At 35.2% G+C, this 17625-nt stretch overlaps 1 protein-coding gene across 1 annotated transcript in view; it reads right to left on the bottom strand.

Annotated features, from left to right (window-relative positions):
- XPR1 (xenotropic and polytropic retrovirus receptor 1) overlaps nt 1-17625 on the bottom strand; it is a 200392-nt gene that overhangs the window by 15446 nt on the left and 167321 nt on the right. Inside the window, exon 12 of the mRNA XM_043923014.1 lies at nt 1197-1363. Coding sequence (XP_043778949.1) covers nt 1197-1363 — 167 coding nt within the window. The remainder of the gene's footprint in view (nt 1-1196; nt 1364-17625) is intronic.

Genomic DNA, 17625 nt, shown 5'->3' with positions numbered 1-17625 from the left:
AATTCATTGTTTAATTTCTTTCAATATCTGAGTAAAGATACTTTTGGTCTTTTGACTATTTAATACAGTCCTTCTCATCCTTTCATTCATAATTTAGATAACGTACTCAAATGATTCTCAAGTAATTATCCATGTATTTTTGGATAAAATCAAAACTTTAAGAAAACTGACTGAAATAAATGAAAAGAAAAGCCTTCTTGATGTACCCAAGCAAAGTCAGGCACCCCTTCTTTCCTTTGTGCTTTCATAGCACTGTTCATTCAGTCAAGATTTTATTTATTCATTCATTCATTCCACAAACATGGTCTACTGTATGCCTGGGACTATGCTGGATAGTAAGGGATATAGATACCTAAACAGGTAATTAAAATGCAATGTGATAACTGCCATAATGGAAGTCTGTATAGCGTAAAATGGGACTAGGACGATTGGCTAATTATGCTTGGAGAAATAAGAAAGGCTTCTTAGAGAAAGGAACAAACTGACTTTTAAAAAGAAGGAACAAGGGATTTCCAGGAAGTCCAATGGTTAAGACTTTGAGCTTCCACTACAGGGGACATGGGTTTGATCTCTGGCCAGAGAACTAAGATCCCACAAGCTATATAGCATGATCAAAAATAAATAAATAAAATTTAAAAATAAATAAGCACCTTGATGTAGAATGCTAAAAAAAATGAGGTAAATTAAAAATAAAAAGAAGGAACAAGAATTTGCAAGGTAAACTAAGGGGAAAGAGGGCATTTAAGACATAGGGTATGGTATGGTTGCTAAGTCGTGCCTGATTCTTTCACAACCCCATGAACTGTAGCCAACTCCATGGACTGCAGCCCACCAGGCTTCCCCCTAAGACTCATGAGACATAGGGAATTGCATGTTAAAAAACAAATCATAAATGATAGTTATGTATTCCTCTATTCTAGTCTTTATTACATTGTATTGCAATCTGTTTACTTATCTATTTAGAACATAGATTATAGCCTCCTTGAGAACCAGAATTTTACTGTTTTTATTTCCTACAGTACCCAGAATTTAGTTAACATCTGGCACATTTTTACTGACTGAATGGATTAGCATTTTTTTGTAATTATTTTCTTTAAGTAGTCTGGTGTTGGGTATATACTGTAATACACCTGAGTGTTCTGTTTTTGTGTTTTTTGTTTTTTTTTTAAATAAATATAAGCACTCTTTGTACATACTTTTTGGGGATATACAATCTCTTCCCGGAGGAAGGTGTTTTCTCCTGCATTCTTATCAAAAAGACCCCAGTCCATCTTCAGATCCCAGATGAGGGTATAACAGGAACTGATGAAACAAAAGACGATCCATAGATAAAAGAACACCGTGGTGTCTGAGTGACCTCGTTCTGAAGAAAGAAAAGGGAAACAGAAAATTACTATATTCGAGTAAAATTCTTCATTAAGTAAAACTAATTAAAGAACAGATTCTTCCTCCAGCTCCATAAATAGATTTTAAGTAAATCTCCTTAGTAGGATCCACATCTAAAAAAAGTTAAGTAATAAATCTGATTTATCTGAAATTCAAAATAGTTATCAAACATTCAACTAATATACAAGATTTATAGAAAAGTGCATTTAGAATTTAGAGGCTCAATGCTGAAAACATAATATTTCAAGTAACTGTGATGGAGGTTTAGAATATTACAAAAGTTGTCATTTTAATTTTTGCCATCAGGTGGCAGCTTTGGGTCAAATATTAAAAAAAAATGTATGAAACACCATTAACAAGGGATGTGCTGCATTTACTTTGAGAAATTCTTGGATTGTTTTTACTTTAGAACATTTCCTTCCTATACTTAGATCTTATCAATACTTATTGTGAAAACAGGTAATTTTAATTCTAGATAAAATGCTAGAAGGCAACAGATTGATAAGGAATGTATCCTTAAGAACATATATGAAAGCAAATTTCTCTCAAACCACAAAGCAAAAGCATGATATTTTTGCTCCTTTTGGATTTTATTTAATGATGAAGTCACTCAGTCATGTCTGATTTGTCACAACCCCACAGACTATATACAGTTCCATGGAATTCTCCAGGCCAGAATACTGGAGTGGGTAGCCTTTCCCTTTTCCAGGGGATCTTCCCAACCCAGGGATTGAACCCAGATCTCCTGCATTGCAGGCAGATTCTTTACCAGCTGAGCCACCAGGGAAGCCCAAGAATACGGAAATGGGTAACCTATCCCTTCTCCAGGGGAATCTTCCCAACCCAGGAATCGAACCGGTGTCTCCTGCACTGCAGGTGGATTCTTTACCAACTGAGCTATGAGGGTTTTAAGCTGACAACACTATAAAGTGCACTAAATCAGAATAATACACAACTTTATCTTTTTCACTCTTAAGTGCTTTGTATATTTTCCAATGAAACTCTTCTTTGCTAAGTCTGAAAGTTATTATGATGTTATTTCTGTTTTCTGGCTATATGGCATAGGTATATAATTACTACTAAATGGTCCTCAATCATCAGGAAAAAAAAAAAAAGGTGTAACCTAATTCAAAAAAAGTTTAAATTTCAGTTAGTTTCTCAAACGATTAGAAAGTAAAGGCTGTATCATGCATTATCCATAATCCTTCCTATTAAAATAAACAAGTGCTAGAAATTCCCTGGTGGTCTAGTGATTAGCACTTGGTGCTTTCACTGCCAGGGCCTGGGTTCATCTCTGGTCAGGGAACTAAGATCCCACAAGCCTCACAGTACCACCAAGCAAGCAAACAAAAAGTTCTTATTAATCATTTTATATATTAAGGTGTTAAGTACAGTATTATTCAAAGGTACCCTTTAAACATCTATAATCTATTTAGTTGAAATGGCCATTTGTTATTGATGATAAACTGGAGCTCAAAATAAAATAAGCAAAGTATTATGAGAACATCAAGGAGAATGGGACTGTTTCCAAAAGTCCGAAATAAGAGGAAGCAGCAGTTGAGTTATTTCTAGAAGAATAAATAAACAGTGTTGCAAAAGTCAGGCAGATGAGACAAGGCTATTCAAGGCTAAAAGAAACTAATGAAAGGGCATGAGGGTGGGAAAGTGCAAGGTATTTTTTGAGAAGCTTCAAGTAATCTAAGTCTAGCGTGGGTGAAACAGAAGATGTGGGGGAGTGGGTATGCTTTGAAATGAGGCTGGAAGACATTCTGGGTCTGACTGTGGAATGCTTTCTTGTGCCTTAGGATTAGATCCATACTTCAGAAAAATACCTGATTGGCAGGTTGCTTTCATCAGAGCTACTTAGTTGGTTAAAAAAAGATACACTTATCTCTGAGCTCCAGTGTGTTGTTAGCAACAGTTTGTACCAGCTTTACGAGCTGATTAATAAATTTTCAAAAACTTTGCAAACTGGTTGTTAAACACAGTCATTTTAAGTTAAATTACATAAACATAACCTGCTATATTAAAAACAAAGGCAATGAAAACTCAGATTCATCACTTCCTAATTATTTTACTAAAATGATATTATTTGTTCTTTTAGGTTATATATGTTTATTGTATCTATATAATGGAAATACTGTTTATCATCTCCCAACATTCCACATGAATCATCTTAGTAGCTTGAAATTGGCTATGGTGGCAGTCTGTATTTACACCATGGAAATCAGCAAACACTGCAAATCAGTGCCCCAGCCCCATTCCCATTCCTGGACGAGAACTACTATTTTAAACATGCCAGGACACCACTGTTCACATTCTTCTCCTGGAAAGTTAGTGGCAGGGAACAGAAATACAAGTTTTTTAAATGGCCCATAGCTGATTCTAATGAACAGTCAAGCTTGGATATAAACACATTTTAAGGTTTAAACTATTTCCACAAAACTTTCCTCCATCAAAAGCAAACTGGGTTAATATTTGTACTATAGCACGGTGCTATACAAAATATCAATTTAAAAATTTTAACTTAATATTTTCTTACTACATAGCTTTAGTCAGATATGTTATGACCTGTTCACTTCCTTCTATATACAGACATAGAGTCTAGCTGAGTAATATTTTCAATAATTAGCATCATGGTTGCACACAAAAAAATCTGTAACTCATCTACTAAAGTTTGTAAAGAATAAAGCAAATTTAGCAATGTAATACAATTCATTCATCATACTTTCAAAATAAGATCAACAGAGAAAAAGAAAAAGGAAGTAATAATGAAGCTAAAAATAATGTGCTAATTTTCTGTTATTTCTTCTAGCTTTTAAATACAAGTTCTATCTTTAGAATATGGGCTTCACTGGTGGCTCAGACAGTAAACAATCTTCCTGTAACATGGGAGACCTGGGTTTGAGATCTGGGTTTGATCCCTGAGTAGGGAAGAACCCCTGGAGAAGGAAATGGCTACCCACTCCAGAATTCCTGCCTCGAAATTAAAATGGACAGAGGAACCTAGCAGGCTACAGTCCATGGGCTCGCAGAGAGTCAGACATGACTAAGTGACTATCACTTTCACTTTTCACTTATCCATCTTCAGAATATAATTCTTAAAATGGGACAATGGGCTAAATTGCCTTCCTTTAAGCCCATATTATTTCTATGAAGTTTCTATGAAACATACACAAGAACTTACTGACTTAAAAAATATTTTAATATAGTATTTTAGAATAAGTAATTTTTATCTTATGAACTTCTTCAAACAATGGTTAACATGCACCCGGTCTACAAATGCTGTATTTTTGATCTCTTTTTAATTATCACCCTTACTTGATCTTTCCCATCCCCTAAATGAGGAGTGCGTCTCCCTGAAATTATCTGCCTTCATTGGTATTCAGGGATTGTATCAGGAAGATATTATCACTTTAGGCAAGCAATTACATCTAATTCTCTGTTGGCTAACTCTGGTAGCCCACTTTAGTAATGGTCAGAATCACAGAAAATCAAGTTATTGGTATTCTACCCTAAGCTTCTATTACACACCTGCCATATTAGAAGCATAATTAATACCAGACATGTGGATGGTAACAGTATCTACTGAATCTAAAACAAATAAGCTTCTTAGAGTTTTCTACCTATTAGGCTTCATAGGAAGATAAAGCAAAAGAGTATGTTAGGAAAACTGCTAAGGAAAAAAACAGAAAAAAATCACATATGGACATCATCCTGAGCAATATTTCATGAAGGATATATTAAATATGGGCTTCCCTCATGGCTCAGATGGTAAAGACCTGCAATAAGACCTGGGTTCAAGCCCTGGGTTGGGAAGATCCCCTGGAGAAGGGAATGGATACCCATTCCAGCATTCTTGCCTGGAGAATTCCATGGACAGAGGAGCCTGGCGGGCTACAGTCCATGGGGTCTAAAGAGTCAGCCAGCAGGTTAAATATGAAAAAAGTGGCACTGTATGTAAAGTGAACACTGTTCTTTCAACCAAAACCTTTCTACTCTGGTAATAGCTTACTAGTTTTTAATCTTAAATTAAACAAGGAAACAAAATAGACTGGGGACACTGTTTTCAAATCCCAAACCTATATAGGTAAGCTGAGTTATGAATGAATTTAGCATCTAGCAAATTCCTAGTTCTACTCCTATAACCTAAAAACATCAAAGCACTGAATTATGAGACTAACATGGTTCTCTGAAAATTAGTGGATCTAGAAACTTCTGTGATCTTTAAACACATTTCAGTTAATATCTGAGGTCACATGTGCTATATCTCCTTAGGTGGTTATTAATTTATCCCAGAACAGGCAAGACAGACATTATATTCCCATTTTAAAGTTAAGAAAGCTGAAGTTCAGCGAGACAGTAAGTGGAAAGATAGGTGGGTCTGAAGTTAGAAGATCTGGGTTTGAATCCAGACTCTATCTCTTTTCAACTCTGTGATTATAGAAAATTCATAATCTTAAAATGACAGACAAAAATGGAAATCACTAGGCCTAAGGATAAATAAGGAAGCTAGTAATAGGAATCCTAATCAAAGGAAGTTTTTTTTTTTTACTAGACAGCACCATTTCTCTAAGACCATCTCAACTCAAAAAAATAGCTCCATAAACTATTAAGCAATATTAAAAATATTTCCAAGGTATCTGGAAAGCAGAATTTAAAAACTATACACATATTACTATTTCGTACTGTATATAACATGATGTTAATAGAAAAAGACAGAGGTAGCTATCTCTGATGAAGAAAATATGATTATTAAGGGGATTCATTTTTAACTTTATTTATGTATTATTTGAATTTTGTTTTTTACAGTGATATATACATATCCATGTTTTACTTGTATAATTAAAAGAAAAAGGAAGAAAGTGGACTAAAGAAAACAGTTACTAATAGGGTGATGATATTTTATAAATTATTTAAAGGAGTGTTTAATGTTGTTATATTGTTTTTATAAAAAAGGACACAGGAATTCATTTATTCATTCAACAAATGTTTACTGAGTGTCTACTACTATAAGCTGTGTTTTATATACATATATTAGATCAGCTACAAAGAAAAATCTGTTGTCTACTGGGTAACCAGGTATATTTTAGAGAATAGAAATATACTGAAGAATTATTAAGGGTTAAGTGTGAAAGAGGAGAGATGTAAAACAAACAAAAGCACAGCGTGTAAGTGTTACTACAGAACTGTGTATAGAGAGGGAATCAACAGGTTAAGACTTTCAGGAGGGGAAACAGCCAGGAAAGGCTTCCTGGAGGAAGTGCTACTTGAGTTGAGTCTTGAAAGTTAAGTCTTGAGTTAATCAGGTTTGTGAGGCAGACAGAGCCATATCAAAGAGTAGAGATCATTCGATCAACAAATGAACACCTACTTACTAAATGCCAGGTATTATTCTAGACACCATGTACACAGTTATGAATCTAATTCACCAGTGGACAAATTTCCTACCCTAACGAAGTTTACTACTTACTTGGGGTAGACACAAATAAACAAGATGATTTCAGATAGTGAAAAGTGCCATGAACAGAACATGGTGACATGAGCGATTCTGGTGGAATTCCTTTAGATAGTGTACAGGCAGAGAAGATCTCTAAGTTGATATCTGGGTAGTAAAAAGGAGCCAGCTACATGAAAAGCTAGAGGAAGAGTTACATACATAATATTAATCTCCTAGTAACCATATTTTAAAAGCTAAGAAGAAACAGGTAAAAATAATTTTAATAATATATTTAATATACCTAAAATGTTATTTTAATGTATGACCAATAATAATATAATACATACAATTCTTAGGGAGACCTTTTACACTCTTCCATACCAAGTCTACAAAATTCAGCTTGTATTTCACATTTAAAACTTATACCAACTTTGACTAGACATGTCTCAAGTGTTCAATAGCTCCATGTAGCTAGTAGCTACATTACTGAATAATGCAGTGCTAGATACTATAAATGAGATGACTATGAGGAGTGAAGATTGGAAGTGGTGTATTAATGAAAAGGCTCTTGTGGTAGCTCAGTGAGAAAAAATAAGAACTAGAATTGAGAGCAAATATAAGGTATAGAGAGGTCAGGCAAAATCTGAGAAACATTTAGGAACTAAAATTGTCAGAATTTGGTGAAGTGTGAAGATGAGAAGAAGGGTAGAATCAAGGATGACTCCTATCTGTTATTGCTGTTGTTTTCCCTCTTTTTTTGGCCACACTGCAAGGCATATGGGATCTTGGTTCCCCAATCAGGGATCAAATCTGTGGCCCCTGGAGTGGAAGAGCAGTGTCTTAACCACTGGACCACAGGGAAGTCCCAAAGGAGGACTCCTAGTTTTTAACCTGGCTGACTGGGTGAGACAGTGCCAAGAATTGAGGTAGAAAACACTGGTGAGTGTGGTGCTAAAGAAACCTTAGGGAATAAAAATATTTAGTTTTGGAATACTGACTTTGAGATACCTATGAGACATCAAGGTGGAAGATGGCCAGAAAACAACTGGAAATAAAAATAAACAATCTTGAGATACAGACTGGGGAGTCATATACATGTAGCCAGTGATTGAAACCATTTTGGAAGCATCAAAATAATACAAGCCTCTTCTGTGAAAAGGGCAATGACATAATCAGAAATAGAAGTCTTCTATCTGTATTGCATTTGACTAAACTTGGTTGAGTTTATTCTCCCTGTGTTTCTTTATACCAAAGATCTGAAGAGATGAGAGCTCTTTCAAATGTTACAGACCTTCTCTTAACTCTTTCAAAATAAAATTTAATTCTGTATTTGTAAACATTTCAAGGTTCATAAATATGTTTAAGTTATTGTATAAAGTCATTATGACTATCAGAATAGAGACAATAAGGAAAGGCAGAGTACTGTTTTCAGAGGTAGGAATGAGAAAAGGAAACAGGCTAGACCAGATGGCTTACTGAGATAAGGAAAGTCTTTTTAGGGTGAGAGACTGTTGAGCATATATATAGGCTGAAGGAAAAGAGCCAGTGATGATGAAAAGATTGAAGACTTAGGAAAGAAAATGGGTGACTGCTGGAGCAAGATCCTGAAAGAGATATGAGGAAATAAGGTCAGAGCACTAACCTTGTTCCCAAGTCTGGGAAAAATATGATGAGAATAGGTTTGGATTAAAAAAGTATGTATATAGGTGAAAGACAGCTGAAGGAAAATGACCTGATAAGTTCAATTTTTTCAGGGTAGTAGGAGACAAAGGTAGTCTGTGAAAGTAAACAGGGGAAGACTGGGTTGGAGGTCTTGAGAAAAGGAATGAGCTAAATACTTTGTGCTTATATTTTCTTCTATTATTATATAAACATACTTTTGGGGCTTCCCCGGTGGCTCAGCAGTAAAGAATCTAGCTGCAGTGCAGGAGCCACAGGAGACACTGGTTTGATCCCTGGGTCGGGAAGATCTCTTGGAGGAGGGCCTGGCAACCCACTCCAGTCTTGCCTGGAGAATCCCATGGACAGAGGAGCCTGGCAGGCTACAGTCCATAGGGTCTCAAAGAGTTGGATATAACTGAAGTGATTTAGCATGCAAACATGCAAACATAGTTTTTCTCTTTTTCCTACAAGACTATACCCTATCTACTATTTTTAAAAGAATCTAACTTCAAAATGGAGTGAGTTGTATATGTGTTTGTATTATTCCATTAAATTGTAATGTCTTTTAGGGAAAGATCTCATGTCAGCATTTTTTCAGGGCCTATGTACTCCACTTCACACAGCAGGAACTCAACATTTGCCAAGTTGAATTGAGGGCAAGCACTGTGTTTTACTCATTTTTAAACTTTCTGCACAATGCCTTACATTCCAACAAATATTTGGGGAAGGCAAATGGTTCCTGGCAGCCTACACATACAATGTGTCTCTAAAAACTTGTATATGCTGAATATGAAAAAGTCAAGTAACAGATGTACATCTTGTATGAGGATTTAGTTTCCTAAGAACTAAAAATAAAAAAATAAAACACTTTATTGTATCTTGTCTTTTAGACATAATATTTAATGACATAATTCCCAGCATCTTACAGACATTTTTCATTTTTACTCTTTATAACAGAACACAGATAATCTCTTTAAAACCAACATGTTGGCACTGACACTTAAAACTTGCTAACAGCATGCCTAATGATCTCCATCCTTGCTTTAGTTATATTAAATGAGACATTTCCTTTCTAATAATGAAGTATAATATATAATTTCTATTCATTTTAATAAAAATATACAAAATACCCAGTTTTCAATTGAAAATCACTAGTCATACCAAGAACAAGGAAGATAACAAATTGAAGGAAACAAGTCAATCAGTAGATGCCAAAAATGAGATGAGAGATGCTGGAATTATTTGATGAAAATGCTTTAATGAACAATTAAATAAATAAATACTTAAACAGTGAAAAAATTAAAAGCATCACCAAGGAAATACCTAGTCTCAGCAAAGAAACAGAAGACATAATAGCAGAGTAGAGAAGAGAGAAGAAAGAGTCTGCAAACTGGAAAACAGAAGAATAGAAACTACAAATCTTAAACACTGGAAAGAAAATAGATTTAAAAAAAGAAGAAAAGAGAAGAGGTTCAGGACCCGTGGAATCATAAAAAATGTGTCATCAGAGCCCAGAAGGAAAGAATTGAGAGGGGCTGGAAAAATACTTAAAGAAATAATGGCTGATAACTCCTCAAACTTTTGGTAAGAGACCTAAAGCTAAAGATTCAAGAAGTTGAGCAAACCTCAAATAAAATAAACCTAAAGCCAAGACACATTATAATTAAACTTCTCAAAACTAAAAATAAAGAAATGATGACCACAAGAAGGCTATCAAATAAAGCAGATTTCAGAGCAAAGAAAATTAGTGGAAACAGACAGGGCCATTATATAAGCATAACAGAATAAATCCACCAAGAAGATTAGCAAGCCTCATTGACTGTGTCTATGCCAAACAACCAAAATAGCAAAATGTGTGAAGCAAAAATGGACAGAATTGAATGGGAAAAAAGACAAACCCACAATTACAGTTAGAGATTTGAACTCTCCTCGTCAACAACTAATGGAACAAGTAGATAGAAAATAAGCAAGGATACAGAACTCAACAACATCATTTGTTAATAGGATCTCATCAACATTCCACCCTACAAGAGCACAACAGAGATTCTTTCAAGTGCCCAATGAACATATAGCAAGATCTGCCACAAAAGTCAATAGTTAAAAAAAAAAATTTAAATACTTGGAAACTAAACAACACACTACTAAATAATTCATGGATCAAAGGGAAAATCTCAAGGGATATTTAAAGAATACACTGAACTAAATGAAAATATTTCAAAATTTGGGGGATGTGGCTAAAGCAGTGCTGAGGGGAAAATGCATAGCATCATACATATTATACATACTACTGCATACATTAGAAAACAGAAAAAGTAACAAATCAATAATCTAAGAACCCACCTCAAGAACCTAGAAAAACAAAATAAATCCAAAGCAAGTAGAAGGAAGGAAATAACAAACACAGAAATCAGTGAAACTGACAAGGAAAACAGAAAATAATCGATGAAAAGCTGATTCCTTGAAAAGATCAATTAATAGCTGACAGAGTAGACACAAATTACTAACATCAGAAAGAAAACGGGATTATCATTACCAACACTGAAGACATCAGAAGGATAAGGGAATATTATATTTAACTCTACCCCCATAAATTTCAACAACTTAGATGATATGGACCAAATTCTTTAAAAAAACAAAGAAACTGAATTTCTAATTTAAAAACTGCCCCAAAATACAACTCCAGGTCCAGATGGTTTCACTGGAGAATTCTACCAAACTATTAAAGAAGAAACATTCCACAAATTACAAGAAGAAACAAAACCTCTCAATTTATTTTATGAAATTAGTTTTACACCTATGCCCAAATCAAAGACAGCACACAAAAAGAAAAATACAGACCAATATCCCTTGTGAACACAGATACAAAACCCTTAACAAGATATTAGCAAACGGAATTTAGCAACATGTAAGAAAAATTATATACCATGACCAAGTAGGGTTTATTCCAGAGATGCTACACTGTTTCAGTATTCAAAAATTAATAATATAATTCACCATTTTAATTGGTTAAAACTTAGAAGAAAAATGACAGGATCATATCAAAAGATCTAGGCAAAGCATTTGAAAAAAAAATCTCGCAGAAAAAGAGGAAAAGAGAAGAACTTCATCACCTTGATTCCTCAACAAAAACCCTATAGCATTAGCTAAGGAAAGTTTACTTATTATACTTACTGGTAACAAACGAAATGCTTTCGCCTAAGATTAGAAACATGGCAAGGATATCTGCTCTTACCATTCTTACTCAACAGTATTGGAAGTTCAAGTCTGTGCAATAAGCGGGGAAAAAAATGAAAAGAAGCAAAAAGTATAGAGATTGGAAAGAAAGAAATAAAACTGTCCCTTATCGCAGCTGACATTATTGCCTATGTGGATAATCCCAAGGAATGTACACTGGGATTATCCAATGCTGTATACTTGGAACACTGTACATCAACCATACTTCAATTTAAAAAAATTAGTAAAAAAAGATATGTCATGTTCATCTATGCATGCCAGGCATCCAGCACAGCCTGACATACAATAGGTGTTTTATAAATGTTTGCTGAATAAAACAGATGTGACAGATGTAATGAAAAAAGAAATTCAGTCATTAAATTATACTTAATGCAATTTATCATCTGTATAGATCCTTATTTACTGACTCTTCCATAACAAAATGATCTCTTCAGTGATTTTATTAAAGATTGACTTCTGCCTTTTCTCACTCCTTTAGTAATATAACAAAATAATAATAATTCTAGAATGTATAAAATTATGTTTTCATCATCTCTCCTACAGAGAGAAACAGTTTCATTTCTTGAACTAAATGGAATGCTACTGACCATAATTACTCTACAATATAAGGATCCCAAAAGTTTTTGACACTCTCTCAAGTGCTTACTTTATAAAGCTGTAAAAAACCTTCAGATACTAAATTCATATGGGTAGGAACTTTTTTGTTAGTTAAACTGAAAAAAATTAAGCAACAAACACAAGTTAAAATTATAGACCACTAAAACTGGAAACAAGATTAAGATTTAAGTAGTCATAACTGAACTCTGGTGTTGGAGAAGACTCTTGAGAGTCCCTTGGACTGCAAGAAGATCCAACCAGTCCATCCTAAAGATCAGTCCTGGGTGTTCATTGGAAGGAATGATGTTGAAGCTACTTTGGCCACCTCATGCGAAGAGTTGACTCACTGGAAAAGACCCTAATTCTGGGAGGGATTGGGGGCAGGAGGAGAAGGGGACGACAGAGGATGAGATGGCTGGATGGCATCACCAACTCAATGGACAAGGGTTTGAGTAAACTCCAAGAGTTGGTGATGGACAGGGAGGCCTGGCGTGCTGCGATTCATGGGGTCGCAAAGAGTCGGACACGACTGAGCGACTGAATTGAACTGAATATCAGTAGTACACAGTAATAAGAGTTGAGTAAAAATATAAAAATAAAATATAGATATGTTAGAAAAATGACAATATTATACATTATGATTAATTAACAGATCTAAGAAGGAGAGAGTATATATAACAGGAAGTATGAACAGAGAAAGATGGAATGCTAAAATCTCTCACCATTTTCCACACAACCTGTCAATCAATACTCTAAACTTGTATAACATATCAGATGTAAAAGAGCCATCTGAAATAACTCAATCTCAGAGTCCAAGACTGTGATGTCTTTTTGTAAAAACCTTCATTTGATGCCCTTTCTTTCAAATGGGCATTAGAAATAAGAGTAAAACCTGTACTATCCCAAACTTTACCAGTACTTCTGAAACATCTATTCAAATATTTAATCCAGAATCATCTCATCAATTACAGTATCAATTCACTTTGAAAGTGAAAAGTGAAAGTGTCAGTCACTCAGTCGTGTCCGACTCTTTATGACCCCATGGACTGTAGCCCACCAGGCTCTTCTGTCCATAGAATTCTCCAGGCAAGGATACTGGAGTGGGTTGCCATTTCCTTCTTCAGGGGATCCTCCCGACCCAGGGATTGAACCTGGGTCTGTGGCATTGCAGGCAGACTCTTTACCGACTGAGCCACCAGGGAAGACACAATTCACTTTGAGATTTAATTAAAAATAAAAAGTTTAAGTAATCTCTAATGACTTTAAGCCAAAAAAAAAAAAAAGAAAGTTGATGGGGAAACAAAATCTTTTGGTCAGTAAAGAACCCTTGTACTTCGTTGGTTTTTTTTTTTTTTTTTGTATTTGTGCTGAGGCTTCCATTAGCGTTAACACCTCTAATCTGTCTCTGCCCTTGTTCTCTCATTCTTCACTAAGGAACTTATTAACACATACTCTCTTAAAGCTTTCTTATGAAGTGGGAACTCTGTTATCAGGTAACATGCCCAAGGTGCATTTGACCCAAAGCCTATACTCTAATTCAGTATATTCTCCTGCTTCTCTACTATTCACTGCTTGACTATCTAAGACTTTACAAATAGTACAGTGAGAGGAAGCAGTATGCAAACCAAGTTGTTTCCATATTTGCTTACTACTTTCTTTAAAGTCTACTAATGTTTACTTAAGTGTGATCAATAGAAGTACCACGAGGTACAGGTTAAAAATGTAAATTTCTGGATCATCACCCTAATCTTAGTGAATTAGACTATAGGTGGGCCCAATATTATGCATTTTTAAGTAATAATCCATGGTGAGTCACACATATACCAAAGTTTTAGAATCCCAGCATCACATCATGCTACCTTGTTGGAAATAACTTTTTTAGAATAGAAAAGGGAATGGATTCAGAGGCTGAGAATTATGGTTTTGCTACTTACTGCCATGTGACCCTGGGCAGGCCATTTAATCTTGCTGATATGTTAAAATAATAACAACTACTACTTTCTCTCAGGGTTAATATCAGGTTCAAAATAAAATAATCTATGCCAACATAATGGCAAATAGCTCTATGAGAATAATAGAATATAAAGAGCTGAAGGATCCTGTCTTAGATAAGTCTAGTCTAGGACAACTCTCTTAATTTTTTTAATGAAAATAACTACTTTGCTGTTTATTAAAGAATCATACACTTACAATAAAAATTCATGAAAGGACAATGTGAGAGCACTGGACAACCATATTACCCATAAATGTTAACTTATTCATCAGCTAAAATTTTAATATTCTTTCTTTTCATTTTCTTATATAATAATTATAATCAGAAGAAAGTTAAATAATAGTGATGACTGCAAATATCTTCATGTTAGTCGAGATTTTAATGAGAATGTCTTGAATATTTCACCTTTAAGTCATGATTCTAACTGTTGGTCTGGGATGTTGATCGACAGAGAGAGAGAGAGAGAGAGAGTATGTGTGTCTGTGTGTGTGTGTGTACACGTGCATGCTATATTTAAGACAGATCCTTATGTATATTTTTAATTAGTGAATGTCTCTGGCATCTATCTAGATGATCAATGTGTGTGTGTGTGTGTGTGTGTGTGTACACGTGCATGCTATATTTAAGACAGATCCTTATGTATATTTTTAATCAGTGAATGTCTCTGGCATCTATCTAGATGATCAATCTCATGGCTTTTCTTCCTCAGTCTTCAGTAAAATATTCCTAAATTATCTTAGTCATGGTTACTCCAAAGCCCATGTTCTTTCTCTCAACATAAAATAGTGCTTTTCATTAAGATGATGCATTTAAAATTCTTCCTGGCAGAGGATTTGATTAAATTGAGCAGAGAGAGGGATTTGGCTTTCTAAGGTGAGGACATTACACTTTCTGCAACAGAAGGTTAAATGAAGGGTAAATTTTAAACACTGGTTTCAAATATCAAATTCGTTTCAGTCGAGGAAGGAAATACAGTTGGCCACATATTCATAACTGAGGAGGAGGAAGAAGGTTATACGACAGATCCTAGACTTTCAGTTTGTCCTTCTTCAGTGCCCTGGTCTTTTCTACACCAGCTATGAAATGTTATAGAAGCCTCAATAATCCACTTTGGTAGATGTTCATTTCTTTTGAGTAGACTTCCTGGTGAGATTAACACAGGTGCAAGTAGTACAATTCTGCTTTTAAAAGAAATACACTCTTAAAAAAAATCAATTAAAAAACAGAGATGCTCCAGGGTATTATTATTCAGAGGCAAACAAAAGTATTTACAGAGAGCCCTGAGAATCCCACACGAGGAACAAAGAAATGCAACACATCAATGTGATATTTAAGCAGTAGGTAGATGCTTTATTTTCCCTCCTATTAAGCAGAAGCACTATTTTAATATGTGAAGAAAATGCTACTTTTAACATAAGAAAAAATTCTTTCACTCTAAATATTTCAATTAAAACCAAATCTTATACCTCATTCAAAATACCACCAAAGAGGGATCTCCCTGGTGGTCTAGTGGTTAGGAACCTCACTTGCTAAGCAGGTTCAATCCCTGGTCAGGGAATTAAGATCCCACATACTGCATAACATGGCCAAAAAATTAAAACAAACAAACAAACAAACAAACAAACAAACTACCAATGAAACCGAGTATTAGTCACTGGTCTTTCTTTCCATATTTTGCTTGCTACATCCTAGGAAGCATCCTGGAATGTTTATTAACAATATGTATTAAGGATGTAGCCAGGCAGCTTTAACAAATACTTAATTATCTCTGGTATTTTTTTAAAGTGAATTTCCGGACCCTAACAAAAAAATAAAACTCTAAGCAAATTGCTCATGTCAAACCATTCTCCCATCACTTGAAAGAACATTAATATGTTAGTTAGTTCTTCAATTCAAGAATGACTTTCAATTTTCTGGCAGAGAGAAATTATTTATATAGTTGGGCTGACTCCACAATGCTCTTACTAATAAAAGCGTATGACTGTTATTGTGATATAGCCAGTTCCTGGCAATGTCTCTGGTTTTCCACGAATGTGGCCATTAATACAAAAGGATCACAAAGAGGCCTTTTGACGTGGCCTATCCATGTAAAAGTACAGTTTAAATTACTCTCCCCCAATGTACCTCTGTGATTTCCCAAACACAAATTTATTTGGCACTGGCATAGGGATAGCACACTACCCTATCTGATCTTCCTATGTTTACCACGAATTTAACATTTCACTTGTGAGATGAGCTCAGGTCATTCTATAACATTAGAAGGGAGTTTAGAGTAGAGTATAAATAATCACAAGACTTGGGTGTGAATTCTAACTTTGTCACCTACTTGCTATTTGACTTTGGAGCTATATTGTTTGTATTCAGATTCATAACCTAGGTTCTTTCATTTTGTAACTGTAGGACTTTGGCAAGTCCTTAACCTGTTTTCAACTTCTTCATCTAAAAATGACAATCAAGTGATTACTTCTATCAAAGACTCTCCTGTTTTTTTCTTTGGTACACACAGAATTTATTCAGGCAAAGAGAAGCAGCCACATTCTCATGCTAGAGATACTTGAAGTTGAAGTTCTAGAGGTAACACAAGTGTCCAGCCCAGGATCAGTAATGTTGCACATGTAAGCTGTGATGTCTTCACTGTTGGGGATTCTGTAAGCTACCTAACATCCTTGAAATAAACCTTCCTTCTTAAAATAACTGGCTTCTCTGGTGGTTCAGACGGTAAAGCATCTGTCTGCAATGTGGGAGACCTGGGTTCGATCCCTGGGTCAGGAAGATCCCCTGGAGAAGGAAATGGCAATCCACTCCAGTACTCTTTCCTGGAAAATTCCATGGATGGAGAAGCCTGGCAGACCACAGTGCATTGGGTCACAAAGAGTCGGACACGACTGAGTGACTTCTCTTTCTTTCTTAAAATAACCAGAGGATTTCTGTTGGGTGTCATATGAATCTTGGGTATAGAGGGTTATTGGAAGGCAAAACCCCCAGAGTTTTAGAAATCTATCTTGAAGACTGAGGACTCAAGTTTCTCTCTCTTTTCTCAAAGTTCCACTTAGTACATGTCTATTTCCACAGCAAATGAATAATGGAGAATAATAATGGTGAGAACCACAGTGTGGCGGCCATTCTCTAAAATGGCATCCAATGTTCCTTGCCCCCAGGTATTCACATCTGCAGGTAATTCCCTCCCACATTACTCCAGGGTTGGCCAGTAGCACATAGCCTAAGTGATGGATGGACAAAGACTCTCCTTGATATAACTCTAATCAGGCTCCTCTAAGTTCTCTAGACCTAAAATTTGGTGTCCATCCTTGTC

This window comes from Cervus elaphus, chromosome 14 (genome assembly GCF_910594005.1).
Source record: "Cervus elaphus chromosome 14, mCerEla1.1, whole genome shotgun sequence".
NCBI classification, from domain to species: Eukaryota; Metazoa; Chordata; class Mammalia; order Artiodactyla; family Cervidae; genus Cervus; species Cervus elaphus.
This window is presented reverse-complemented; position numbering and strand designations above follow the sequence as displayed.